Raw genomic sequence first — 16,618 nt, forward strand, 5'->3', positions numbered from 1 at the left:
TTCATATTTCCAAGATTATTTTACAGCTATAACAACTACAAACATTTCTAAAAGAAAGCAGTTCTGTTGTGGCACAGCTAACAGGCAGTGCTGGGTCACTGACATGTTCAGAGGCACAAAGCAGCACATATATAGCCTGCACATGCTGTATGCAGTACTTTAAGATACAGATGGAGGAAGAATCCTGTGCTCTTCAAAGTCACGCTGAGCACACTGTGCTTGTAACAGTCACTTACAGAAACTGCTGACACAGATCAGATGCTGCTGCATACACAACAAACTATGCTGAGCTAGTCCAAACTTAATTTTGGAGTCCCAGTAGCTATAATATTAAAAAAAAACCCACAAACAACTATGTTGCATATTTCTGCAATCTAATTGTTCATGTCAATTATTCTTAAACCTGACCTTTGTGAAACTATTCAATGATTCATAGAATCATAGAATCATAGAATCGATTGGGTTGGAAAAGACCTCCGAGATCATCGAGTCCAACCCTTGGTCCAAATCCAGTCCATTTACTAGATCATGGCACTCAGTGCCACGTCCAATCTGCGTTTAAAAATCTCCAGGGATGGTGAATCCACCACCTCTCTGGGCAGCCCATTCCAATGCCTGATTACTCTCTCTGTAAAGAATTTTCTCCTGATATCCAACTTAAATTTCCCCTGGCAGAGCTTAAGCCCGTGCCCCCTTGTCCTATTGCTGAGTGCCTGAGAGAAGAGACCAACCCCCACCTGGCTAGAACTTCCCTTCAGGTAGTTATAGACGGTGATGAGGTCACCTCTGAGCCTCCTCTTCTCCAGGCTAAACAACCCCAGCTCCCTCAGCCTCTCCCCATAGGACTTATGCTCCAGTCCCTTCACCAGCCTTGTTGCTCTTCTCTGGACCCGCTCCAGCACCTCAATATCCTTTCTGAACTGAAATTCAGACTGGATATTACACCTTTAGACTTGCCCTGCCACATAACAATCTCCCAACAAACTATTTTTGAAGGTCTGCTTTTTTATCTCCAAGGGTTCAGACATATTTGGGGGCAAAAAATACTATCAGCATTCACTTCCACATTTTCATAGTGATTTTTGCTTTGTTCTGGTTTGTTTTTTTTTCTTCTGTATTGAACCTCTGCTGGGGGGCAGTGACATTACCAAGAAGGCCCAACTGTGAGGAAAATTAAGACGATCTTGTGCATCATGTGTCTGTGTTTCACCCACAGACTAGGAGATCTGGTCTGCATTCTCCTGGTGTGCTCCAGTTTTCTTCTGAAGAAAATCAGGCATGGCATGCTTCCAGGGCTCACACTGCTGCAGAGGCAGCCAGCAGCCAGGACACGTGTCTGGGGCCAGGACTCTGTAGAGTACTGGACCAGCATCAGCCCAAAAATTACTGGGACCATCATGAAACCTCATGCCAATATGAAGAAATGGGAGATGTGCAGATCTAGTGGGCTCGCTGCCAACACCCTCAGTTCAGGGCAAACCTCTTCCCCAGTACCTTGATTTCTGTGGTAAGGAAACCGTCTACAGGAGGTAAAAGGGGGGGTTGGAGGAGGGGAAGGAATGTGCTCTGTTCACTGTCAGAAGATGCTCTGCAGCTCCACAGCTTTCAGGTACTTTAGAACAGAAATCAAAAATATTTTTAAGGGAAGAAGGCCAAGGAAGAAGTGAGATCAAGACTAAAAAACATCTGAAAAGATAGTTAGAACAGCATGAAATGAAACTCACGAGAACTTGTGTTAAACTCGTTTCTTCTAAGTTTCATTACTGCTAAACAGACATGACAAAACCCAAAACCCCACTCTCCAATTTGTATTTATGCTATGGAGTTATGTAAAGTGATTAATTCTAAGTATATGGGGAAGCATAATCTCTCAGAAGACAGACCAAATTTTATGATGGAGACAGAACCTTCTTTTCCTGAAAAAGCAGTGTATATCTTCACACAAGTCAAGTATAATATTAGCTTATATCAACTTACAGTATTAACTGCCCCAGTTTTTGCGCTGGCTATTGAAAAATTTTAAGTATCGTCCCAAGTGAGAAGGAACAACGTACTCTTATTTCTAACAACATAGGTACACTTATCTACTCAGAAGCAAGCAAAACATAGATGTTGCAAAATATGAAGGCTGATTTAAATGAGTCTGTTGCTGACAGAAAATTACATTTGTTACAAGCAACAGAAAGCCACAGTTTTTCATTTTGAAATCCCTTATTTCATATGTTCAAGTATTTTTAACTACTGTTGTGGTGTTTGATGCAACAAAAAGTCACAATTATAGCAGCTTCTTTGTCAGAGTCCCAAGAGCTGTGTCTCCTGTGGAACAAAAAGGGGGCATAAGAAACTACCATTAAGGCAAAATAACCATCAAAAAAAATTTCTTTACTTTGTCAGGACAAAATTTGTGTGCAAATATGAAGCTATTACTACACCTTTTTATCATGTCTCAGAAAAAAAGTTACCCTGCCTTTGGCAGGAAAGAGTCTTTGTCTTAATAAGTAGAAATGGTGCTATTTTGAATAGCTGTATTTCTTCATTTTGGAGTTGTAAAATGCTTAAAACTCCATCAAGATTTTCATTACAGCCTCCAATGTTTTTGTCAGTGGTGCTGTCAAATTTTTGTTCCAAACTAAACTGTTAGATAAAGAATCTGACATGCAGACTCTTTTTTTTTTTGTAAACCTAAAGGATGTCAGTTTGAAATTGTAAAACTGTCAGAGTAGAGAGATGTCTCCATTTATTTCAAAAGCCTTAATTTGTTCAGAAGCTTTGCCTGTGAGTGTCAAGTGTTTATGTTTCAATTGCTTCAGTGTAAAAGACAAAGAAAATCGGATAAGCGGAGTGGTTTACCAAAAAGCAAAGGACAAAGTATCTTTCTACGCAGAAAGGCAGTAACTCACTAATACACCTGCTGATGGTGCACTGAACCTTTTGCAATGATGATGTAGCAGCTGAAAAACCCAAGACTAGCATTTCTTACAGAAGATACAAGGATGCTTCTTTCCATCTTCGCTTAATCTATGAGAGTGCTCCCACAAGCTCTCATGGGATGCTCATTTAACAACAGTTTAACAGAAGCTGTTTTCCATTTGCCTCTCCACAGGCTCTTGTGTGCCACTTAAGTTCACTCACTACATTTTCTACATAATGCATTAAAGACACAACTGACGAACTCCAAACCCATGTAATGGAGTGGCCATGAACAGGTGGAGGAAACTGATAGTTTTGCTGTAAGATAAACTGAGCACCACCTGGAAAATACTTCCTTTTCCTCATCATTTCTAATTAACTGTGTTATTTTCTTTGCTTTTAACCTCTCTCCCCTCCTTTGTCAACAGTGACACTTCACTCTTCCTCTCTTTTTTCTAGACACATTTCTCCCCGATCATAGCCTCTACTTGGAGGCCCACACCTAGCATCATTAATCCATCAAAACCAGCAGCACAGTGTCAGAAGATCAAATAAATATTCTACTATAATTCTGCTGTAAATGTGGAGAGTGACTCAACACAAGTTCAGGTATACCAAAAATGCTGAAAAGCTAATATTGAATTTAGGTGCTTTAGTATTTAGGTGTCAGATGGGCAAAGTTTTAGAAGATATATTAGTGGGATCTACAAAGTGCTGACTTTCAGTAAAAAGATCAAGTCTTGCCTGTCACAGACAAGGTAATCAAAAACTGAACCCTTCTCCCCATTATTGAACTTGTGAAAACACAAGGTCCCTAATGAAGATAAATGAAAGACCAATTTGAAAATTAAGTACTCTATAGTTTCAATGCATTGGCTGTTTAACTTTTGCAATAAGACTCATCACTAGAGCAATAATTTAACTAAGAAAAATTAAAAAATGCATCAAGCTTTTTTCATGGAAACATATTTCCTTTCAGATTTTCAAAATAATATTCTGTACCAGACTAAGTATCTTAGAAACTTGTCAAAATTTCACTGCTATTGTCCAGCTCTCACGTAATCTTTATTAATGACTAATCTTGATATTCCAGCTATGTGTATGTTTCCCTTAAACTTATACAGCTTCAAAGCATGTTAATTAAAGGAAAAATGAAATTTTTAGGTATAGAAGAATAGATAATTTTCTGCTGTTATACACTGCAATACTGACTGCTTTACTCTTCAAGGTTTGGATATCTGTACAAAGTACAAATTTTGAAGACAGAAATCACATATCAGTGAAATTCCAAAATGGTTACATAGGACTACCTCTGCTATAAGGATTGCAGGCACTGTCCTAAAAATACCCACCCTTATATCGTTATACTAAAATCATCGAATCATAGAATTGTTTGAGTGGGAAGGGACCTTTCAAAGGTCATCCCGCCCAACCCTCCTGTAATGAGCAGGGTCAAGTTATTAGACATTTAAATGAGTCAGGAAACAAACATACAAATATATTTATGTAATTGTTTCTCCCCTAAAGAAATCTATGGGGAAGAAAAGCCATGTTGCTAAAGGCACTATTAATAAAAGGGAATACTTCTGTAGCCTCTGAAATAAAGACTGAATTGTGACAGCTAAAGAAGAAAAATCAGATTAACTGCTTAATTATTACACATATATCCAAATTCAACAGAATAGAGCCCCTCATACTGCTACATTCTTAAAATGCAATAATTAATACCAACTGTCAACTGCAGCTATTTAAATTGATCTAGTCATGAATATGGAAATCATAGTTCGCTAAGTTTTTTCGGTGTACTATAACAAAAAGCACAGGCATTTTAATGAAAAATACAGTATTACCAGCACAACTGCATTTTAAAAAAAATTAGATACACTTAGGACATTATCTTAACTGCAAGTTTAATGTCCAAAGTATGAAATAAAGACTACATAGCCTGAAATAATTCAATTTCAATGCTTTTAAGTTCAAATTTTACTGCAAAATGTGGCCTGAATAACATTTTGAAAAGTGTCTTTATGTTAATTTTAACATTTGAAGCCAATCAGTATCCTTTTTCTTCAGCTTCTTCACAATTCATTACTAAAAGTGATGAAGGTGAAGACAAGTACAGGCTGGGACTCCCATTACAAATCACCTTTGGATATTTTCATAACAAAATGAATATTTTGCTGTGAAAATAATGAAATTAATAATTTTCTTTCAGTGTTTTTCTGGAGTTGCACTACCAAAATTTTCTGTTAAGTGGTATTAGGTAGACAAGGAGTCTAGACATCTCGATGTGTTCCTACCACAACAAAGTGTGTCCTCACCCTCCTTGCCAAACAGAGATCTGAAATGGATAATTTCAGGCACATACAACTATCCTGCTCTTCCTGTACCACAAATACCCACTTCCAAGTACCCAATCTTGTAAAGTGGGAAAACTCAGACATGCTGCTGCAGAGAGGCTGTACCCAGCCTCAGAAGCAGCAATGGCATCAGCCAGCTAGAAAGGACAAGGAATTTATCCAGGAAAATCACTGTCACCAACAGTAGCCATGCAGTTCTACCACAAGTCATCTCGAAAGAAGGGAGCACAAGAAACCTGGAGTCCACTGGTTCCAAGAGGAGGAACAAAATCAGCAGGCGATAATACACCCTAGAAACATTTTTCAACAACTTGTTTATCAGTAATTGGGAATTTGACAAGCTGATTTGATTAATTTGGGTCAAAATTTACAGTTCATGAAGTATTATTTTCTGCTCTCTTTAAGGATAGGACATTTTATTCAAATTCATGCAGTGTTTACGTACTCATGACATTCTCATTTAAAACTATACAACACATCCAAATCTCCAAGTGCATTCACAAATCTGGCAGTATGGAAAGGTGAAACTTACCCCATCCGTAGCTTTTACTAAGAGGTCATAAGTGGTTGGATCTTCTTCTCTGTCAATGTCTTGAGAGACGCAGATCTGACCAGTTCGTGGGTCAATCTGGAAGGCTTTGGATTTTTCATAAAAATGAAATCCATCGTAAAGAGAATACTCAATTTCACCAAACTGGTCAGCATCTGCATCTGTTGCTTTGACCTGCAGGTAGACAACAGAGATAAAAATGAAGCCAATGAAACTATTACTCATTAAAATGAGGTGTCTATGATTTTTGAATGAAAGTTACCTGTTTGTGGTGTAAAAGCAAATGTGCATACACACAAAAAATACAAACACACTCTGCTACCTAAGCTGTCTGTCTGCAGTTCATAAAATAACTCAGGTACCGATAGTGTAATTATTGCAACCAGCATGTAAGTTCCATTAGACCTGTGGAACTTATTTAAAATTACTTGTGTATCTGTCAATAATTTTCTCAATCACGTAAACTTCCCAGGACTGGAAAAGCCATGCTTATTAAGCCATGACTGTAGGCCATACATTAAGCTACTTTCCCTTCATGTTATTTTTACCAGTGGAGGTAGGTCTTATGAAAATATGTCACATGTAGATCAGACAAGTGCTGCAGGACGTCCTTACCTAATGTATTTTATAAAAGACTTCCTAGAGCTTAATTTAGTTTTCATTTGAGTGCAAGCTTGGTGGTACTTATGCTCTTTGGACCACAGGTGAATTAATTTAAAATGTATTTGATAAAGAGAATAGTTTTGTACACTGCACCTTCAGTTTTATTGCCCTAACATCTCTGATAACAAGTGTTTTGTGCAGAGTTTGGCTCTTCTCGGAATGTTCCATTGTGAAAGCTTTCACTCAAATTTAGAAACATTTCAGTAGAAAATAATTTATAGAAATATGTATACATTAAGAAAGCCAGTATTTTCAGTTCCCTAATTTGTCATTATTGCAGATACATACAGAATTTTTCCTTCTCAATTCGTTTCCTTTTCTACTTATTCTTTGAAAATTATAAATTCTGTGTTTTTTCCATCAGCCTGTCTATACAAGTACAATGTCTGAAGACCTTAACAGAGCTTTGGAAACTTTAGTATCACAAAGCCCAAGAGTTAGAATTTGGTGGGAGTTCACAGAGAAGACCTGTGCTAGCCAGTGCCTGCACCTGACACAGGTTGGTAAGGTGAGACCCACAGCCATCAACCACGGGCAGTGCAAAGGTGGAGGTCTGCACATAACTGCCTGTACAGGAAAACAGCTGGCACAGTTTTAGGTACAGTTTCAAAAAAAAAAAAAAAACCCAGGCCCAGCCAGGGCGTACTGCTAGCAGTAAGTTTGGATTAGGTCATCTTGTTTTGGGGATGTAAATTAATTTAGTTGCATGAACAGAAGTTGTGCCAGGTCATTTGGCCTTGGGACCCAGAACAGCCTTTGGCTGTTGCTCCTACTGATACAAACATGGCCATAAAGACAAGTTGGTGCCTTCATCACAAGCTCACTTCTTCGTCTACACAAGAATTGTTTTGGCACTAAGACAGTGAACTGGGACTGAATTAAAACCAAATGAACAAAACATGTCTTGAGAAGGGTGAAAAGTATGGAAGTGGGGAAAGGGAATGAAACCACATAAAAAGTGCCAAGGCAAATTATAAAGCTAAAACTTATTCTAGATTAGTTATATCCATCAGAATTTCCAAGCGACAGCCCAGAAGATACATGCGTTGTTTCAATTACTATTTTTTGCTTGTTGTGGTTTCATTTTTTGTTTGTTTTTAAGACTTCTCCACTTCTGCATGGAATGCTCAAGATTTGCTGTATTTCAGAAGTATCACTGACTGCACCACATACACCAGAACACCTTTCCTCCCACAAGATGGTTTCTCACTACGCCAAAGGCTATCATACCAGAGTTTCTGGTTCTGCAAAAAAGAAAGCTCCTTTAGAAGAACCCTGTGCTCATAGAGCCCTTCATTCCCCTCTCCCACCCTTGCAGTTTGCATCCCACGGCTGCAGCTCAGGGTACAACATGCAGCCACTCCTGACCTCAGTCCAACCACTCGTTCTGGACAAGTTAAAAGCAAAACTCATACTTGTGCAGCAAAACAAAGATCCGGCCCTAAAAATTCCTTACAGCTGTATGTAAATCAAGTCTACAACATGTATATTTCTCCAGCCTTGTACTTTGTTATTTGTCATAAAAGCAAGAACAGAACATATATCTAGTGTGCTCTCAGTACTCTACCACAATAATGTTATGAAACAATAATTCACTTGGCCCTTATAAGAAAAGAATCTCCATTTATTTCTTTTGCCTGAAATCTAAAAGGGGTGACAATACTGAAAGGTTCTGTGTGCCTGTGCCTGCATGCAGTTACATGCGTAAATGCTAACATTTGTGTCTGCAATTGAGCATGAGTGATTAATTACAGGTAAAATTTGAGGGTATTGTTAGAAGTTTTGCCCATTACGTCTAGTGACTTGTTTTCTTTCTGGTAAATTATGCAGTCCTCAGACTTTGAATAGCACATGCAAAGGCTATGAGTGAAGCATTTAAATAAAAATGCTTCAGTTCAAAGCAATACAAATTTAAAGGTCTAATTGTGGTCAACTTCAATTATTATAATCATCTCTCAGGCAGCAGAACTAAGTGGCATCAATTTTTGCAGAAAAATATGATCTTTTTCCCTGTTCAAATCCCTCACATCTATTCAATTTCTACTCACTTAATAGTCCTCTTTTTAATCACTCACCATGAAACCTTTGATCTGAAGAGGGAAGAATCCAGAGTTAAAAATGAATGAAAAATTTACTGTAGCAGACAGAGCTGACATTGAATGGCACTACACCTAAGGTCAGGGAAGCAATTAACTATGATCATGGAATCATTCAGGTTGAAAAAGACCTTAAGATTATCGAGTCAATGCAAGCTGATTTAGAAGGAGGAATTCAGTGAAAACATGCTAACAAATTCAAGTTTTGATACAATTAAGAGACCAAGTTATTGAAGATTTTAGAAATTAAAACACATGGTAGTCTCTGTCCAAAACGTGTTGAGTTGTAATAGCATACTGTGTGAGTACCAATCCTACTGAGGATTGCAGCTGTTAACTGCCTGAGAGCTGTGAATTACAGGAGGAAATGAAGGCAGCAGCAGGAATTTTCACAGTGGATTGATCAAGAGTGTTGTATGTTGGCAATATCACGAAGGTTATAGAGTTGAACGGATTTATGTACGTTGGAGAAGTAGGAGGCAAGAGAATACCAAATACGTAACACCTCTGACAAGCATAATATAGGACTGGGATCTAGGAGGAAAAGAAAGGGGAAGAAGAGGAAGTGTTAGGCCCACAGGACCTTTCTCCTTCTTTCACTAAGCATGTTTTCAATACACTAAATTGAAGATACAAATTATTAATGAGTGTAAATTTGGGAATAAGTACACCAGAAAGTATTCCCTCAAAAAACATTTTTAAAGGCCAACAAGAGTCATGGTATGGAGAGCTACTGGCTGGATTTCTCTCATCAATCATGCCTTCTGCAGCCTACATCCTTTGGTCTGTTTGTACACTGTCTAGACTGCAATTTCATCAGAAAAAAAAGAAAGTTTCTTTGGTGCTGTTGATACTACAAATAACATAATAAATGGTCAGGCTGCAGACATCCCCTCAGGAGGAGAAGAAAGGGGGACCTAGAGAAACATTATAGAGAACGATTAAAAAAAAGCTGATCCACCTGTGTGATGTTCAGACAGGCAGACTAGTGCATGAGGAGAATAAATAGTGTGAACATTCTTACACACCAAAGGGTGTAAGAAGATAAATAAAGAAAATTCAACAGTATTGGAAGTGCAGAAATAATCTTCTATTTGCATATGGAAAGGGGATGATCTCAAAGAATCTGTGAAATTAAGGATAATTAACCTCACCTAGATGCACACTTTAATCCATTAACACATGTGAAAGTTTGAATGGAGAAAAATAATGCTGGCAGTACACATAAATAAAAGGGAATAAAAACATATTTTTTAGTGCTATGCTAAGGAGAGATTTCAGAGCTTACAGAAAGCAAATATTTGGCAGATCTTTTGCTAGTTCTGTTCACTTCAGTGGAATGATGACAAGTCATAGCAATGGGCACTATGTCCCCATATTTTACAGGTATTAAATAGCATAACCAAAAAATTAATTGTAAGAAAAGATTAGAGAGAATTATATCACCCACTGAAGTCCAGATTGATTTAAATACTAAGCCATTTTAAGAGAAAAGTCCCCCCTTTTTTTCCTTTCCTTTATTTCCACCCCTTTTTGTCCTCAACAGATTAAAATAAAGTTCCTGTGGTTAGATTTAGCTTTCCTTATGTGTTTTCCTAGGTATTACTACCTAACAACTGAATATATTTTGAAAAGCAGAGTATATATTTTATGTTAAATACAAAATGGGAGAAATGTCTTGTGCACACAAAACCACATAAGGAAAGACAATCCTATTACTTGCAGATCAAAAATTCAGGACCTATGTAAAAATAATTTTTAGGATTTAGGGTATGAAGTCTTAAAGCTGAATGCTTTGCAATGCTTAATTTCACATGTGAGTGACCAGGATTAATTTTATGGCTTTCAGATTGACTGACTAAAAGTGGACTACAATGGGAAAGAGCAGACCATTCAACCAAATAAATCATGACTGTGGTCATCTCTAATAGCAATTAAATGAGACTAAGAAATATTAAATCAATTCTTCATGGCATAAGAATTGCTCCCATACCACATATTTTATCAAGTTTACTCCATCTGATTTCAGCTTACCAAGATATGGCTTTCATAGCTCATAAAATCTGTTTGGTCAACTTAATGTCAGAGTGTAAGACAGATTTTTATTTTGTGCATAAAAAGTGTGTTCATTCCTTTCAGTTGTATTGACATTGTGAAAGGCAAGTTAATTGCCAGCAGCCAGTTCTACAGAAAATCAGAATGTTGGGTGAACAAAAGCATACTCCACTACTCAAGACAACCAGGGGATCAGGCCCAGCCAGCATGGGTTTATGAAGGCAAGTTCTGTTTGATCAACTAAATCTCTTTTTATGACCAGGTGACCCGCCCAGAGGATGAGGGAAAAGGCTGTGGGTGTTGTCTACCTGGACTTCAGCAGAGCCTTTGACAGCGCCTCCCACTACATTTGCCTGGAAAAGCTGGGAGCCCAGAGCTTGGAGAGGTGCATTTTTTGCTGGGTTAAAAAACGGTTGGATGGCCGGACCCAGAGAGTGGTGGTGAATGGAGCTGCATCCAGCTGGGGCCAGCCCTGTTTAGTATTTTTACTGAGGATTTGGACAAGGGGATCAAGTGCACCCTCAGTCAGTTTGCAGGCGACACCAAGCTGGGCAGGCGTGTTGATCTGCTGGAGGTCAGGGAGGCTCTGCGGGGGAACCTGGACAGGCTGGATCAATGGGCTGAGGCCAATTGTATGAGGTTCAGTAGGGTGAAGTGCCAGGTCCTGCACTTTCGTCAAACAACTCCCTGCAGTGCTACAGGATGGGGGAAGAGTGGCTGAAAAGTTGCCAGGTAGAAAAGGACCTGTGGGTGCTGGTCAACAGCAGTGCTGTATGAACATGAGCCAGCAGTGTGCCCAGCTGGCAAAGAAGGCCAAAGGAGGCTCAGGGAAGACCTTATCACTCTACAACTGCCTGAAAGGAGGTAGTAGGCAGGTAGGGGTCATCCTCTTCTTCCAGACAACTAGTGACAGGATAAGAGGACACAACCTCAAGATGTGCCAGGGGAGGTTCAGTTTGGACATCAGGAAGAATATCTTCACTGGGAGGAAGGTTAAGCATTGGAACAGGCTGCCCAAGGAAGTGGTGGAGTCACCATTCCTGGAAGTGTTCAAGAAACTACTGGATGTGGCACTTAGTGATATTCAGTCAAAGATTGGACTTCATAATTTTGAAGGCCTTTTCCACCCTTAATGATTCTATGATTGTATACTCCACAATATTCATCATCTGTAAGACAGGACAAAATACACAAAATGGGGGAAAACTGCCCCCAAACTACCAAAAACTGGTGAAACTATCAGGAAACTGAAAGGAAGAGGTTCAGTGGTAGAGTTAGGTTGCTGATGAACGGTGTAAGCATAGTCCTGTCCTGCAGACATCACCAGCACAAAATGCAGCATCTTTACGATTAACATACTGAAGGACAGCAGGCCTGTTCCCTGCAGTATAACAACGCCTGATGGCTAACCCTTACCCGACGAGTTCTGCAATTCCTCATGTAGGCAACCCAAATACCACTGGAATAGCTAACTATCAGTACTTTGGAAGCATTTTTTTATGCCTGACCTTCATGCCAGGTCCACGGCCACTGGGGATGAGAGGAGCAGCCTGAGTTGGTGGCACGCTATGAGTAAAATGTGACTGTAGAAATATTGGTAGTGAAATTACTGGTAGTTGATATTCTTCAAGTCACTTGGCTGTAACTGTACCTGTGAGATCAGCACATCAGCTGCCACAATCACACATTGTCAGATGTCTTCAATTTAGTGCTCTTATAACCCTGGTTAGCAAGCAAATAGCATATAAAATACAAACCAATGATATTTACCTCACAGCTGCCCAAGGCAGTGTTGACAATAATCATGAAACCAAACCTGAAGAGTGTTTTCTTTGGATTTTTGTATATCTGCCTCAACACCCATGATTACACCCCATCTCCCTAGTATAGCAGGTTTAACACACAGAAATGGGAATAAAGCTGCAGATTTACTTGCTGAAGTCCTAAAGGCATGAGCTTTGACTTCAAGAACAGAACTTAACACCAGTCCTTGAACAACAACTTGCATTGACAACAAAGCCCCAGTCCTCATCCTCAAACTGGGCTGCATCTGGAAAGCCACAAATCAAATTAGTAACTGGAATTTAAGCTGATCTTGCAACTGGCATTGATGCTCACTTTGCCAACCACCACAGGTACCACATACTCAAAAAATCCACAAAGAATAACAAAATCCTTCGTCCTCATCCTTGCTTTGATGCAAAATTTCTCCACTGTACTGGTCAGGTCAAAGGACTTGACTAATGTCAATCTTTCCGCATTCTTTTCATCTGCTATAGAATGGAGACCACCAAAGCTGGACAACGGACAATCAGCACTACACAGATATGACCTTGCTGACTTCGCCTGCAGCTGATGCCAATTCCCTCAGGTCAATCCAGGAATTGTCATCAGTTTTCCAAAGGTGCTAGTAAGAATCAAATCCCATCAGAAACAGTTCATAATTCTCAACAGCCTTTAAAATGAAAATACAGAAGCCTAAACGCAAGAAGAGAATGACAGCACACGGACTGTAACCTCAAGTAAGCATTACATTTCTTAATTATGATAAGGCTTTTGGGTTTGGCCTTTCAAACAACTACAAAATGGTTCAGCAAATGCATTTTGTGCTTATCTGTTGTGTTCTTTTTTGTCCGCACAAGTGGTATAGAAATTTCCAAGCTACATCATTTTAAAATAAGATAAAACTAACTCCATTTCACATATGAATCTCTCATAAAAGATCACACTGATTTTTATCTTCTTTATAATACACTGGGTTTTTATACATTTTATAACCTTCTGCATCTTCCCCATGGCAAGTAAATGAAAGGAAACGTAATTTACTTGATGAATTAATATGAGATTTTAGCTTTTTGCCTTCTCTGCTCTTCTGTGTATATAACTGCTGACCGTGAACAAACCTGGCAATAAAAAATATTGACAGATCTTTGATTTACTGCTTTCAGTTAGGCTATAGAAAGCAAGAAAAATTAAAATCACTGGAGGAGAAAACAGCCTAAGTACATTACAGCATCACGCTCTCATTCTGAACACCAGACCTCATCCAGCAAGTCAAGTCCAGATCCAGAAGAACTAGGCATTTCATTCCGTACTGTAATCTGCAATGCCTGCTCTGATGCTAGCCAGAGCCTGACTTCACTCCTGTTTAATCCTGTTAAACTGTTCCTGACATGCCTTCAGTTTTGCTGCCATGCCTCCTGCAAAACAGCACGAGCAGCTAAATCCCATTGATGCTAGCCAGGATCCACAGGTGTGGGAGGCAGGTCCTGACCTTATCACTCTTATCACACTGATAGGATCTGGACCATTACAAAATACAATTATGAATGTCTGAATTCACAGCAAGCAGCAGTGCTGCTAATACCTACATAGTACATAGTAGGATAGTGGTTATAAAATGTGTTTTGGGAGCAGGAAGCTTGAGTTCCAGCACCAAAAATGTCTGCTAAAGGACCATCTACTCTGTCAGACTACTTGGTCTACACTGCCTTCCTTCTTATTGTGCAAATGTAACCAAATAGAACATAATTTATTTCTATTGTATATGTAAGCTGAAAGAACTGAAAAGAGAATATATTTCTGAGGAAGGAAAATAAATTTTCATAGCAACTAGCAAATATTTGCTGGACTAAAGCCTTATTTAATCATCAAAGTCCAGACCCCTACTTTTCAGTGAAAGAAGCTTCATCCTTTCATTAATGCTGCTCGCATACTCTGCTATAATTTTAGATTTTATAACCTTGCTATGCACTGTTAAGAGTTTGAGTACAAATCCATTTTTATTCATTAACTTTAGTAAGCTACAGAGCTCCAAGACTGAGCACCTCTGCCAAGCAACAGCAGAGCACAAAAATTTCCCTATTCTGGCTAATTACACAAAACAAGGAGTCACAGGTTTAATAATCAAGAATATCTATCAAACAAGTAAATAAATATTTGTACTGAATATGTTATTTTAATGATTTTGCATTGGAGCATGTTTTAACTTTTGGTGGCAGGATTAATTTTAAACTCATATTTAATAAGTTGTTTTAGAAACCACAACTGGCTATCTTATTTAGGATGCCTTATTATGAATGACAAATCTGTAACTTAATTTTTATTGGCAGCATGTATTATCACATTAATAAAAAATAATTCTATTTTTTTGCCTAGATCAATCAACATAATTACTATATTTATAAAGCTGTAATGTGATATATTATTTAACTGATCCTAATGATCAAAATACATATCCTGAATGCAGAGTAGGTGGGTGACCTTAAAACACAACACTAATAACAAAGAGATCTTTTGACTATACTAGTATCTTTGAGAAACAAATTGTAGGGAGATGCTACAAAGGAGAGAAAGAACTGTGTAAGTAGAAAAGCAACCTTGAACCCAGCTGCCCCTTCCTTTTGGCACAGCCTTGTGGAATTGGATTTTGAGTCAGATTGAGGAGGTGATCCAATAAAAGCTCATCATAAAAACTATGCTATTGGTGCAACACTACATTTCAGCCAAGTCAGTTCCTGATGCAGCTGACCCTGCAGGGTAAATGGCAGGAGGGTGGCAGGAAAGTACAGTCCAGGTAGAGCCTAAAAGCCCTGTCAGCAGTGGCATGAACTTAAGACAGGCTCCATATAAACACTTACACGTGTTTGTGCAAACATTTCCCAAGCCCCAAAACCAGTCTGACCTACGAATTCTGCTCACAAGCACAGTACTCCAAACAATATTCCTGGCTAGATTGATACAACTATTTATGGAGCCATGTTGTGAACAATATCACTAAGAGTAGAGCTCCATTTAAAGAAACAGAAAACAGAATTAAACCCAAGAAGCTTTTTCAGATTATTGAAAAATTCTTTTCCTAGTTTATTTCCAAGTCACATTAGCGAGTATCAATGAGCAGCCAAGGCAGAAATCTCTCAAATTTTGCTGTCAGCGTGAAAGGGTTTGTTATCACACCTTTACAGTAAGCAAAGACTATGCGAGCTCCCTAAATTGCCACTCACAAATACCCTTGTAAATTGCTGCACTCATTGGGTAAATATGGTGGTTTAACACAGGGGAAAAGGTGATATGGGAGGCCAGCTGGCAGCCTGCTGTCACTGGGGGAGAAACCTTTGAGATATCATTACCTGTCCAATGAGCTCTAGCAGAAGGTTAATTTAGAAAATGTACAGCTTTGTTCCAGCCCAGAAAAGGCGTCAAAGAGGGTCAACCCAGAGCCTGGTCCCCCCACACCTGTATTACAGCTGTGGCTATTTGATGAATTGCATGGGGGTGTTTGCTTGAGCAGCACGTTAACTGCTCACCTCCTTTCCATAAATCAGGAAGGAGTCCTTCCCAAAAAAAACCAACCAAGCCCAGAAAAAACAAAACCCAGAACAAGCAAGTTGATCAAAGCTAGACAGGTTCTTTTGCATTCCTCATGGCATCAGCTTTTGATCTGCTGTTTCAGTTTATTTATTTCTTCAATTAGTAGTAAATTAATTTCTTCCTACTATCTACTTCCTACTTTTTTTTTTTACAATTATTTATATCCTTTAGACTGCTATCTGAGTCAATTAATTAAGTGGCAATGGATTTGTTTAATTTACCTAGTCATCCACACACCCTTGAAAACCAGGTATTTTTATTACAGCCATTAAAAATCAGGTACTACTGTAAGTAAGGTGACAATAACATTATCATTAGCAATAACATTAGCAATACCATTATCATCCTCATCATCATCATCTGTCCCATTTTATTTTGATCAGCATGGTAAGGTTCAAGAGCACTACTTCAAGACAAGCTTTGCAGGACACATAAGCAAAGGTAGTCAAAGGTTTCTATCACTTTACACATCTAATGTTCTGAATCCAAATGCTCATTTTAACAGACTGCCAAATATGAAGAAACATGAAATGCCTTCTAGAATCTCTTCAGAAAGCTGGCCCCTTCTGCCCTGTATCATGAATATCTGTTAATGTGCTTATGTGCAAAAATCA

General features: G+C 38.7%; 1 protein-coding gene across 2 annotated transcripts in view; it reads right to left on the reverse strand.

Annotated features, from left to right (window-relative positions):
* DCHS2 (dachsous cadherin-related 2) overlaps nucleotides 1-16,618 on the reverse strand; it is a 112,575-nt gene that overhangs the window by 58,930 nt on the left and 37,027 nt on the right. For both annotated transcript variants that reach the window (XM_039384653.1, XM_027747355.2), the window contains exon 2: nucleotides 5,803-5,994. In XM_039384653.1, the coding sequence (XP_039240587.1) occupies nucleotides 5,803-5,994 (192 nt within the window). The remainder of the gene's footprint in view (nucleotides 1-5,802; nucleotides 5,995-16,618) is intronic.

The sequence above is a fragment of the Pipra filicauda genome, unplaced genomic scaffold (genome assembly GCF_003945595.2).
Source record: "Pipra filicauda isolate LSUMZ 115617 unplaced genomic scaffold, ASM394559v2 scaffold368_size711631_pilon, whole genome shotgun sequence".
Classification (NCBI taxonomy): Eukaryota; Metazoa; Chordata; class Aves; order Passeriformes; family Pipridae; genus Pipra; species Pipra filicauda.